This window comes from Babylonia areolata, chromosome 32 (assembly GCF_041734735.1).
Source record: "Babylonia areolata isolate BAREFJ2019XMU chromosome 32, ASM4173473v1, whole genome shotgun sequence".
Taxonomy (NCBI): Eukaryota; Metazoa; Mollusca; class Gastropoda; order Neogastropoda; family Buccinidae; genus Babylonia; species Babylonia areolata.
Window position 1 is genome coordinate 908,066 of NC_134907.1, and position 12,802 is coordinate 920,867.

Here is a 12,802-nt window from a genome sequence, read left to right on the forward strand (position 1 = left end):
CATCAGGGTATCAGTGACTCACAGTGTGACAGATATATATCAGTGTGATAATCAGTGTCATGATGGTATCAGTAACTCAGTGTGGTATATATATATATATATATATATATATATATATATATATATATATATATATATCAGTGTGATAACCAGTGTCATGATGGTATCAGTGACTGACACAGTGTGATAGATAATATATATCAGTGTGATAATCAGTGTCATAATGCTATCAGTGACTCAGTGTGACAGATATATATCAGTGTGATAATCAGCGTCATCATGGTATCAGTGACTGACACAATATAAAATCAATGTGATGTAAGTGATTAAACACCCTGTATCAATGTGACTATTGTATGACTGTATTGTGTTGCATTCTTATTTAACTGTATCATCACAGACAGTGCATCATTACAGTAATCATCACATCGTATTACCACAGACAGTACCTCATTACAGTAATCATCACATCGTATTTACCACAGACAGTACCTCATTACTGTAATCATCACATCGTATTACCACAGACAGTACATCATGACTGTAATCATCACATCGTATTACCACAGACATGGTCTTCGTTCTCAGACAGCTACAAGAAAAATGTCGGGAACAGAACAAAGGACTGTATGCGACATTCGTCGATCTCACGAAAGCTTTCGACACCGTGAGCAGAAAAGGTCTGTGGGAGATCATGAAACGTCTAGGATGCCCCCCAAAATTCCTCAGCATGGTCATCCAACTACATGAGGAACAGCGTGGACAGGTCAGACACAGCAACGACCTTTCGGAGCCCTTCCCAATTGGAAATGGAGTGAAACAAGGTTGTGTCCTCGCGCCGACCCTCTTCACGATCTTCTTCAGCATGATGCTCCAACAGGCCACTGAAGATCTTGGCGACGACGACGGTATCTTCATCAGATACCGCACTGATGGCAGCCTATTCAACCTGAGGCGGCTACAGGCCCACACCAAGACACTGGAGCAACTCATCAGAGAGCTTCTGTTTGCCGACGATGCTGCCCTCGTCGCCCATACAGAAGCGGCCCTGCAGCGTATAACGTCCTGCTTCGCAGAGGCTGCGCAGCTCTTCGGCCTAGAAGTCAGTCTGAAAAAGACGGAAGTTCTCCACCAGCCTGCCCCACGGGAAGAATTCCACGCTCCTCACATCAACATCGGTGAGACAGAGCTGAAGTCGGTCCACCAGTTCAGCTACCTAGGCTGCACCATCTCGTCTGACGCCAAGATCGACAAGGAGATCGACAACAGACTTGCAAAGGCAAACAGCGCATTCGGCAGGCTGTACAAGAGAGTGTGGAACAACAAACACCTGAAGAAAGACACAAAGATCAGCGTGTACAGAGCTGTTGTACTGCCCACCCTGTTGTATGGCTCCGAAACCTGGGTCACCTACCGGCACCACATACGACTGCTTGATCGCTTTCACCAGCGCTGCCTTCGCACCATCCTCAGCATCCACTGGAGTGACTACATCACAAATGTCGAGGTCCTGGAGCAGGCAAAGACTATCAGCATCGAGGCAGTGCTGCTAAAGACCCAGCTACGTTGGGCAGGGCACGTGTCCAGGATGGAGGACCACCGCCTGCCCAAGATCGCGCTGTATGGCGAACTGTCCACTGGCCACCGTGACAGAGGAGCACCCAAGAAGAGATACAAAGACTCCTTGAAGAAAGCTCTCGGTGCCTGTCACATTGACCATCGCCAGTGGTCCGCAGTAGCCGCTGATCGAGAGACCTGGCGACGCACCATCCACCAAGCTGTCTCCTCCTTCGAAAACAACCGCAGGGCCAGCCTTGAGGACAAACGCAGAAGGAGGAAGAACCACGACGCTGCAGCCGCGAACCCAGACCGGACTTTCCCTTGCAACCGCTGCGGCCGACTCTGCTTTTCCCGCATTGGCCTTGTCAGCCATGAGCGTGCCTGCATCAGACGTGGACAACGCCCTTCCTAGATCTTCGTCAGCGAAGCCAGGCCATGATGATGATTACCACAGACAGTACCTCATTACAGTAATCATCACATCGTATTACAACAGACAGTACATCATTACAGTAATCATCACATCATATTACCACAGACAGTACATCATTACTGTAATCATCACATCATATTACCACAGACAGTACCTCATTACAGTAATCATCGTATCATATTACCACAGACAGTACCTCATTACAGTAATCATCACATCGTATTACAACAGACAGTGCATCATTACTGTAATCATCACATCGTATTACCACAGACAGTACATCATTACAGTAATCATCACATCGTATTACCACAGACAGTACATCATTACAGTAATCATCACATCGTATTACCACAGACAGTACATCATTACAGTAATCATCACATCGTATTACCACAGACAGTACATCATTACAGTAATCATCACATCGTATTACCACAGACAGTACATCATTACAGTAATCATCACATCGTATTACCACAGACAGTACATCATTACTGTAATCATCACATCGTATTAACACAGACAGTACATCATCACAGTAATCATCACATCGTATTACCACAGACAGTGCAGGAACAGGTGCAGGAACTCCCTCAAAAGTTTTCTGACTTCTTCACCGGCAAAATATCATGCATTCGTGAGAAGCTTGACTCTGTTGTGTCTCCTTCTTCACCCGTTCAAGAACGCGTGTACAGTGGTCCTGTTTTACATTGTTTCCAACCGGTTACTGAAGATTTTGTGAAGAAAGTGTGTCTGAGCGCTTGTCCGAAATCCTGTGAGCTTGACCCTGTCCCGTCTTCTTTGTTGGTTGAATGTATTGATGTTCTACTGCCACATATTACTCATGTCATCAATTCTTCCTTACTGTCTGGTTGTTTCCCTGAAAGCTTCAAATCTGCTGTTGTACGTCCACTCATCAAGAAACCATCTTTGGATCATAATTGTTTGAAAAATTATCGACCTGTCTCTAATCTGTCATTTTTATCAAAACTGCTAGAAAAGATCATATTATCTCAGCTCTTAGCTCATCTGGAGCAGAATGGTTTACTTAATTCCCACCAGTCAGCTTATAGACGTGGTCATAGTTGCGAAACAGCCCTTCTTAGAATAGTGAATGATTTGCTTTCAGGATTTGATGAGGATAAGATATCTGTTCTCGCTCTCTTAGATTTGTCAGCAGCTTTTGACACTATCGACCACTCTATCCTCTTGAACAGACTTAAAACTTCCTTTGGTATTCGTGACACTGCACTAGCATGGATCACGTCTTACCTGTCAGATCGTACACAGAAAGTGTGTGTAAATGGTACATACTCTAGAGTATCTGCCTTGAAATATGGTGTCCCACAAGGGTCCGTCCTAGGTCCTGTTCTTTTCGTGCTGTATGCGGCTCCTGTGTCGGATGTCATCAGTCATCATGCGATGTCGCATGAGAGCTTTGCTGATGACACACAACTTTATCAGTCGGCTTCCATAGCTGAATTTGATGCACTGGTGACTCAAACACAGGAGTGCATTGCTGGCCTAAAGGACTGGATGACTCTCAACAAGCTGCAATTACATGATGATAAGACTGAATTTATGATAACATGTCCAAAGAAGTTTCGTCAACATCCTTCCTTTCCTGACTCTGTTCTGATCAATAGCACACCTGTTTCACTTTCTCCCTCTGTTCGCAGTCTTGGTGTAATCCTGGACCAGTCTCTTTCCTTCCAACAGCACATTTCGAATATCTGTAAAGTTGCCTATTTGGAACTGCGTAGAATCAGCTCTATCCGCCACTATCTCTCAACCGATGCAACCAAGACACTTGTATGCTCTCTGGTTCTCTCAAGATTGGATTACTGCAACTCTCTTTTGGCCGGCCTTCCCAAATACCTGTTAGACAGACTCCAAAGAATTCAGAATAACGCTGCCAGACTCATTTGCAGAGCTTCTAAATTTGACCATGTTTCTCCTCTCCTTCAGTCTCTCCACTGGTTGCCTGTTTCTGATCGAATAGACTATAAGCTATCCACTCTGACCTTTTCTGCAGTCAACGCATCTGGCCCCAAATATCTTTCTGAACTCATCCATATCTATACCCCGTCTCGCCAGCTCCGTTCTTCCTCTGATACTCGACTTCTCAGGATACCTCACGTCAGAAGTAAGACCTATGGACACAGATTGTTTTCTTTTCAATCGCCAAAGACGTGGAACAAGCTCCCTGATAACCTCCGTCATTCTGATTCCCTCGCATCTTTTAAATCTCGTCTCAAAACTCACCTTTTCCCTCAGCAATAAGTTCAATTGTGGCAGGTCCACAACTACATGCATGTATATGAATGTGTATTGTGTGTGCGTGTGTCCATGTAAGTTTGTGCCTGCCTATGTGTGCGTATGTGTTAGGGTAGCTGTTAGATACACATGTATGTTAAAATGTATGTATGCAGTGTGTGTGTGTGTGTGTGTGTGTGTGTGCGTGCGTGCGTGCGTGCGTGCGTGCGCGCGCGCGCGTATGTGTGTGTGTGTGTGGTCACATTTTGGTGTGTGTATGTAACATAGATATAATGTTTTATGTTATCAAAAGCGTTTTTGTACAGCACCTAGAGCAGATTTCTGGATAGTGTGCTATATAAGTATCCATTATTATTATTATTATTACCACAGACAGTACCTCATTACAGTAATCATCACATCGTATTACCACAGACAGTACCTCATTACAGTAATCATCACATCGTATTACCACAGACAGTACCTCATTACAGTAATCATCACATCGTATTACCACAGACAGTACATCATTACTGTAATCATCACATCGTATTACCACAGACAGTACATCATTACTGTAATCACATCGTATTACCACAGACAGTACATCATTACAGTAATCATCACATCGTATTACCACAGACAGTGCATCATTACAGTAATCACTGCAGACACTAACCTGAGAGGCGGGCAGGGTTGTCGTCATCATCGCTGCTGTCCTCAATGACGTCATTGTCTGGAATCCATTTCTTCTTGCCACTGCCAGCCGCCACACCACTGCTGTAGCTGAGACTGCGCTTGGCTGCTCTCCGCTTGGTGTCTGCTGTCATGGTAACATCAGGCTATGACGGTTATAGTATCAACACACAATGACGCTCTCCACTTGGTTGCCATGGTAACATCAAGTTACAACAGTTATAGTATCAACACACAATGATGCTCTCCACTTGGTTGCCATGGTAACATCAAGTTACAACAGTTATAGTATCAACACACAATGACGCTCTCCACTTGGTTGCCATGGTAACATCAAGTTACAACAGTTATAGTATCAACATACAATGATGCTCTCCATTTGGTTGCCATGGTAACATCAAGTTACAACAGTTATAGTATCAACACGCAATGATGCTCTCCACTTGGTTGCCATGGTAACATCAAGTTACAACAGTTATAGTATCAACACGCAATGATGCTCTCCACTTGGTTGCCATGGTAACATCAAGTTACAACAGTTATAGTATCAACACACAATGATGCTCTCCACGTGGTTGCCATGGTAACATCAAGTTACAACAGTTATAGTATCAACACACAATGATGCTCTCCACGTGGTTGCCATGGTAACATCAAGTTACAACAGTTATAGTATCAACACACAATGACGCTCTCCACTTGGTGTCTGTTGTCGTTGAGAGAAAGAGAGAGAAAGAGGGAGAGAGAGACAGAGACAGAGACACAAAGAGAGAAGAAGAAGAGAGAGAGATTCTTTTTAGCAGCATCATATAGTGATTATCTCCACTTGGTGTCTGTTGTCTGTTGAGAGAAAGAGGGAGAGACAGAGAGACAGAGACAGAAAGAGAGAAGAAGAAGAAGAGAGAGAGAGAGAGAGAGATACTTTTTAGCAGCATCATATAGTGATTATCTCCACTTGGTGTCTGTTGTCTGTTGAGAGAAAGAGAGAGAAAGAGGGAGAGACAGAGAGACAGAGACAGAAAGAGAGAAGAAGAAGAGAGAGAGAGAGATTCTTTTTAGCAGCATCATATAGTGATTATCTCCGCTTGGTGTCTGTGGTCAAGGTGACATTAAACTGGCAGTCATAATATCATAGAAATTAGGATGAGGATGGTCACATTAAAGGAGAAGCGAGGTGGGATGGCTTTATGGCTTACATAAATCGATATTAGGCAATGACATCTTGTCCAATACTTCTTAAACAAGTTAAAACAAATAAATCTTGAGTAAAAACTTTATAGAAATGTGATGATTCCAGCAGTCACGGAGGCTTCCACTTTCTTCTTCTTCTGCGTTCGTGGGCTGCAACTCCCACGTTCACTCGTATGCACATGAGTGGGCTTTTACGTGTATGACCGTTTTTACCCCGCCATGTAGGCAGCCATACTCCGTTTTCGGGGGTGTGCATGCTGGGTATGTTCTTGTTTCCATAACCCACCAAACGCTGACATGGATTACAGGATCTTTAACGTGCATATTTGATCTTCTGCTTGCATATACATACGAAGGGGGTTCAGGCACTAGCAGGTCTGCACATATGTTGATCTGGGAGATCGTAAAAATCTCCACTCTTTACCCACCAGGTGCCGTCACCGTGATTCGAACCCGGGACCCTCAGATTGACAGTCCAACGCTTTAACCACTCGGCTATTGCGCCCATCTACTTCCACTTTCAATGTCACAAACAAAAAGACTCACTTTCGCTTTTGGCTGACTTATCAGTGAAGCAAACTCAGACAATTTCATAGAAAAATACTGTGTAAGGGTGGTCTTTAATGGAGTTTGGTTTAGTTCCATACAATGTTGAACCCAAGTTTCTGGACGAAGAGCTAAAACAAGCTGCTGAAACATCAACAATCTTGGAGGCTTAAGTCATGGTGAACCAGAACCCCTAGTCCTTATGCTACAGTTCAAAGTTGTGAGTGCCAGAAGAAAGCACATGTTGTACAGACGACGATTTGACTTGCACAGGTTACGGAAATGATGAAAGTGATGAGCCTACATTTTGCATCACGGAACACTTGTTTCCATGGCCTTGAAAACAGATCACAGAATACTTGATTCCATGGACTTTATAAACAGATCACAGAACACTTGTTGTTTCCATGGACTTTATAAACAGATCACAGAACACTTGTTTCCATGGTCTCTATAAATAGATCACAGAACACTTGTTTCCATGGACTTTATAAACAGATCACAGAACACTTGTTGCTTCCATGGACTTTATAAACAGATCACAGAACACTTGTTGCTTCCATGGACTTTATAAACAGATCACAAAACACTTGTTGTTTCCGTGGACTTTATAAACAGATCACAGAACACTTGTTGTTTTCATGGACTTTATAAACAGATCACAGAACACTTGTTGCTTCCATGGACTTTATAAACAGATCACAGAATACTTGTTGTTTCCATGGACTTTATAAACAGATCACAGAACACTTGTTTCCATGGACTTTATAAACAGATCACAGAACACTTGTTGTTTCCATGGACTTTATAAACAGATCACAGAACACTTGTTGTTTCCATGGACTCTATAAACACATCACAGAAGACTTGTTGTTTCCGTGGACTTTATAAACAGATCACAGAACACTTGTTTCCATGGACTTTATAAACAGATCACAGAACACTTGTTGTTTCCATGGACTTTATAAATAGATCACAGAACACTTGTTTCCATGGACTCTATAAATAGATCACAGAACACTTGTTTCCATGGCCTTTATAAACAGATCACAGAACACTTGTTTCCATGGCCTTTATAAACAGATCACAGAAAACTTGTTGTTTCCATGGACTTTATAAACAGATCACAGAACACTTGTTTCCATGGCCTTAAAAAAACAGATCACAGAACACTTGTTGTTCCCATGGACTTTATAAACAGATCACAGAACACTTGTTTCCATGGACTTTATAAACAGATCACAAAACACTTGTTGTTTCCGTGGACTTTATAAACAGATCACAGAACACTTGCTGTTTCCATGGACTCTATAAATAGATCACAGAACACTTGTTTCCATGGACTCTATAAATAGATCACAGAACACTTGTTTCCATGGACTTTATAAACAGATCACAGAACACTTGTTTCCATGGACTTTATAAACAGATCACAGAACACTTGTTTCCATGGACTTTATAAACAGATCACAGAATACTTGTTGTTTCCATGGACTTTATAAACAGATCACAGAACACTTGTTGTTTCCATGGACTTTATAAATAGATCACAGAACACTTGTTGTTTCCATGGACTCTATAAATAGATCACAGAACACTTGTTTCCATGGACTTTATAAACAGATCACAGAACACTTGTTTCTGTGGACTTTATAAACAGATCACAGAACACTTGTTGTTTCCGTGGACTTTATAAACAGATCACAAAACACTTGTTGTTTCCGTGGACTTTATAAACAGATCACAGAACACTTGTTGTTTCCATGGACTCTATAAATAGATCACAGAACACTTGTTTCCATGGACTCTATAAATAGATCACAGAACACTTGTTTCCATGGACTTCATAAACAGATCACAGAACACTTGTTTCCATGGACTTTATAAACAGATCACAGAACACTTGTTTCCATGGACTTTATAAACAGATCACAGAACACTTGTTGTTTCCATGGACTTTATAAACAGATCACAGAACACTTGTTGCTTCCATGGACTTTATAAACAGATCACAGAACACTTGTTGTTTTCATGGACTTTATAAACAGATCACAGAACACTTGTTTCCATGGACTTTATAAATAGATCACAGAACACTTGTTGCTTCCATGGACTTTATAAACAGATCACAGAACACTTGTTGTTTCCATGGACTTTATAAACAGATCACAGAACACTTGTTGTTTCCATGGACTTTATAAACAGATCACAGAACACTTGTTGTTTCCATGGACTCTATAAATAGATCACAGAACACTTGTTGTTTCCATGGACTCTATAAATAGATCACAGAACACTTGTTTCCATGGACTCTATAAATAGATCACAGAACACTTGTTTCTGTGGACTTTATAAACAGATCACATAACACTTGTTGTTTCCGTGGACTTTATAAACAGATCACAGAACACTTGTTGCTTCCATGGACTTTATAAACAGATCACAGAACACTTGTTGTTTCCATGGACTTTATAAACAGATCACAGAACACTTGTTGTTTCCATGGACTCTATAAATAGATCACAGAACACTTGTTGTTTCCATGGACTCTATAAATAGATCACAGAACACTTGTTTCCATGGACTTTATAAACAGATCACAGAACACTTGTTTCTGTGGACTTTATAAACAGATCACAGAACACTTGTTGTTTCCGTGGACTTTATAAACAGATCACAGAACACTTGTTGTTTCCATGGACTCTATAAATAGATCACAGAACACTTGTTTCCATGGCCTTTATAAACAGATCACAGAACACTTGTTTCTGTGGACTTTATAAACAGATCACAGAACACTTGTTGTTTCTGTGGACTTTATAAACAGATCACAGAACACTTGTTGTTTCCATGGACTTTATAAACAGATCACAGAACACTTGTTGTTTCCATGGACTTTATAAACAGATCACAGAACACTTGTTTCCATGGACTTTATAAACAGATCACAAAACACTTGTTGTTTCCGTGGACTTTATAAACAGATCACACTCACAGAACACTTATTGTTTCTGTGGACTTTATGAACAGAGTCTGGGGTCGTTCCCCATAGTTGTTATGACATCCAATATTGCTGCACCCTGTGTTGCACCAGGTTGATTGTTTCAATCAATATGATTGCTTTAATGAATTTAATGTGCAGATATGTTCAGTTTAAATAATATATTGTTCTGTAATCATTTACCCATTTGCCAATTTTAAAGCATGAAACTGTTCCACTTCATGTCCTCATTAAGTGAACAGTCATAATATTATACAAAATACTACCAGTGCAATAAACAAGTGATTAAAGCGCTGGACTTTCAATCTGAGGGTCCCAGGTTCAAATCTTGGCAATGGCGCCTGGTGGGTAAAGGTCAACATATGTGCAGACCTGCTTGTGCCTGAACCCCCTTCATGTGTAAATGCAAGCAGAAGATTAAATACACATGTTAATGATCCTGTAATCCATGTCAACATTCGGTGGGTTATGGAAACAAGAACATACCCAGCATGCACACCCCCCAAAACAGAATATGGCTTCCTACATGGCATGGTAAAAACGGTCATACACGTAAAAGCCCACTTGTGTACATACGAGTGAACGTGGGAGGTGCAGCCCATGAACGAAGAAGAATATAAACTACAGTGATGATGATCTCCACTGGGTGTCCGAGGTAAAACTATTATCAATATCTGAATATGGCAGTATTCAAGACTGATGTTTCAATTTCAGTTTCTGAAGGAGGCGTCACTGCTTCTGGGCAAATTTCACTTAAGCTACAACACATATGCAAGGCAGATACCTGACCAGTATTTAATCAGGTTTTGAGTGGCTGCATATAATGGGGGTGGTTGATGATCCAACCGAAACCTGAAATAAGTGGCAGTGTTCTCTACAGCAACACCACTGTGCATCATTAAAAGTAGACACAGTAGTGGTATCAGTTCGGTGCAAGCTTTTGATGTAAAGTTAATGCATATGTTAAAGATACAATTAACATCTTGTTTTTTTCTTCTTGAAACTTCATGGTAATGTCCCACTTTAGCATCCAAAATTCCTGGAGCTATGGACAATGGCCAAATGATTGTTACTTCAAGCCTGCATTGCAATATACACGAAATACACCGTGCATATAGCTCCAGGAATTCAGGATGCTAAAGTGAGACTTTACCAAAGCTTCGTATGTTAACCATATTCTCGGTGGTTGAAAATACTAAATATCGGCACACAAGCGAACATTCAAGTGAACAGTTTTTGTTTTTAGAATTAAGAGATAAAGCAATAAATTTCGAAAAGGAACTGAAATAACAAACCAGATTTCTTGTCTTCAATGTGAAGAATATGTTGTACCACATCATCGTCCTTAACAAACGTCACAGACACCCGTTTTTTACGTTCTTTTTGCATAGTGACGGTGAGTCGCGCTGCTGTCTACTTGCGATTTCTGTGGCGGGTCTTCCACTGCACTCTTCTTCCATGAAGATAAAAAATGCACATACAGAAAAAAAGTTTTCATTGAGTTTTGAAAATTGTATAAATAGGGAGGATTTAATGCCTGAGACGGTTCTAACAGTAAACTGACAATACTAATTTACTGTTTATTTAATACAAGTCATTAAAATTAAAACATACAATCGGAAGTATTTTTGTTATATCAGTATTTAGTTTGCTTTATCGAACATCGATGGTTCCATGGTGTAATGGTTAGCACTCTGGACTCTGAATCCAGCGATCCGAGTTCAAATCTCGGTGGAACCTGTACTTTTTTTTTTTTTTCTCTCCACCTACCTATTCACAACTCCAAAGATTTCATTGTCTTATCATTTTTTTTTTCTCGCACCAATCTTTTTTTTAGATATTTTTTTTATCATCCATCTAGTAACTCCAATAATGCAACTGAGTGTAGTAATGATATCTGTTTTGTTCTTCCAATTTTTCTCTTTGACAAGCACATGCATGTGTGTGTACATGTGCGAGCATGAGTGTGCGTCTGTGTGCGTGTGTGTTGATGTGTATGTGTGTGAGTGTGTGTGAGTGAATGAATAAGTGTGTGTGTGTGTGTGTGTGTGTGTCTGTGTGTACAGGTGTGCTATGTGCTTGTACCAACACAATAACCAAACTCTGCTGAGAGTGGTAGCAAAAGGAATGATTTTTTTTTTTTTTTTTTTTTTTGTAGTGAGAAAAAGTTGATTGAGATAAAAATTATTTTTTTCTCTGTGTGTGTTGCTGTTTTTTTTCCTCTCTCTCTCTCTCTGTTTTGTTGTTGTTGTTGTTGTTGTTGTTGTTGTTGTTGTTGTTTGCACCTTTCTATTTGTTCTTATACATTCTCACACAGGAGTGATGGCCTAGAGGTAACGCGTCCACCTAGGAAGTGAGAGAATCTGAATGCGCTGGTTCGAATCATGGCTCAGCCACTGATATTTTCTCCCCCTCCACTAGACCTTAAGTAGTGGTCTGGACGCTAGTCATTCGGATGAGACGATAAACTGAGGTCCTGTGTGCAGCATGCACTTAGCGCACGTAAAAGAACCCACAGCAACAAAAGTGTTGTCTCTGGCAAAATTCTGTAGAAAAATCCACTTCGATAGGAAAAACAAATAGAAAACTGCACACAGGAAACAATACTAAAAAATGGGTGGCGCTGTAGTATTGTGACACGCTCTCCCTGGGGAGGGCAGCCCCGAATTTCACACAAAGAAATCTGTTGTGATAAAAAGAAATACAAATACAAATACAAACACAAATAAAGACAAAGATATTCAGCATTTCCACTCATGATATGATTATTTGCATTCATATTAAAATGACAAAACCACAACAATATTGCACACTTGATGGCAAAATAAACATAATTATGCAAGACAGGAATATGCAAAGATATCATCAATAACAGCAAAACCACAGAAACAAAAGGAAGTGACATTTTCAAATGATAATAAAAAGACTACTACTACTACTAACAATAATGATGATAAAAACAATAATGATAATAATAATAATTATTATCATTACATATTATATAGTAGTAGTAGTAGTAGTATCATTATCATAAAAATTAGATAAATACAAAAACAATAAGAACATCAGAAAAAGTAAAACAAGGATTGATAATGATGGCGATGCTGTATTGCTGG

General features: G+C 40.5%; 1 protein-coding gene and 1 non-coding gene across 3 annotated transcripts in view; one reads left to right on the forward strand and one right to left on the reverse strand.

Moving 5' to 3' along the window:
* The window catches only part of LOC143276504 (origin recognition complex subunit 2-like), a 42,803-nt gene extending 31,682 nt beyond the window's left edge, over nucleotides 1-11,121 (reverse strand). Inside the window, exons 1-2 of one of the 2 annotated variants that reach the window (XM_076581041.1) lie at nucleotides 10,982-11,121; nucleotides 4,932-5,075 (exon numbers count right to left, since the gene is read on the reverse strand). In XM_076581041.1, the coding sequence (XP_076437156.1) occupies nucleotides 4,932-5,075; nucleotides 10,982-11,075 (238 nt within the window). In that variant the 5' untranslated portion in view covers nucleotides 11,076-11,121. The remainder of the gene's footprint in view (nucleotides 1-4,931; nucleotides 5,076-10,981) is intronic. The other variant, XM_076581042.1, reaches the window with a different exon arrangement.
* Nucleotides 11,122-11,354: 233 nt separating this feature from the next.
* On the forward strand, nucleotides 11,355-11,426 carry Trnaq-cug (transfer RNA glutamine (anticodon CUG)). Its single transcript has one exon. It is a non-coding gene; the product is annotated as a tRNA-Gln (tRNA).
* Nucleotides 11,427-12,802: the final 1,376 nt, after the last annotated feature.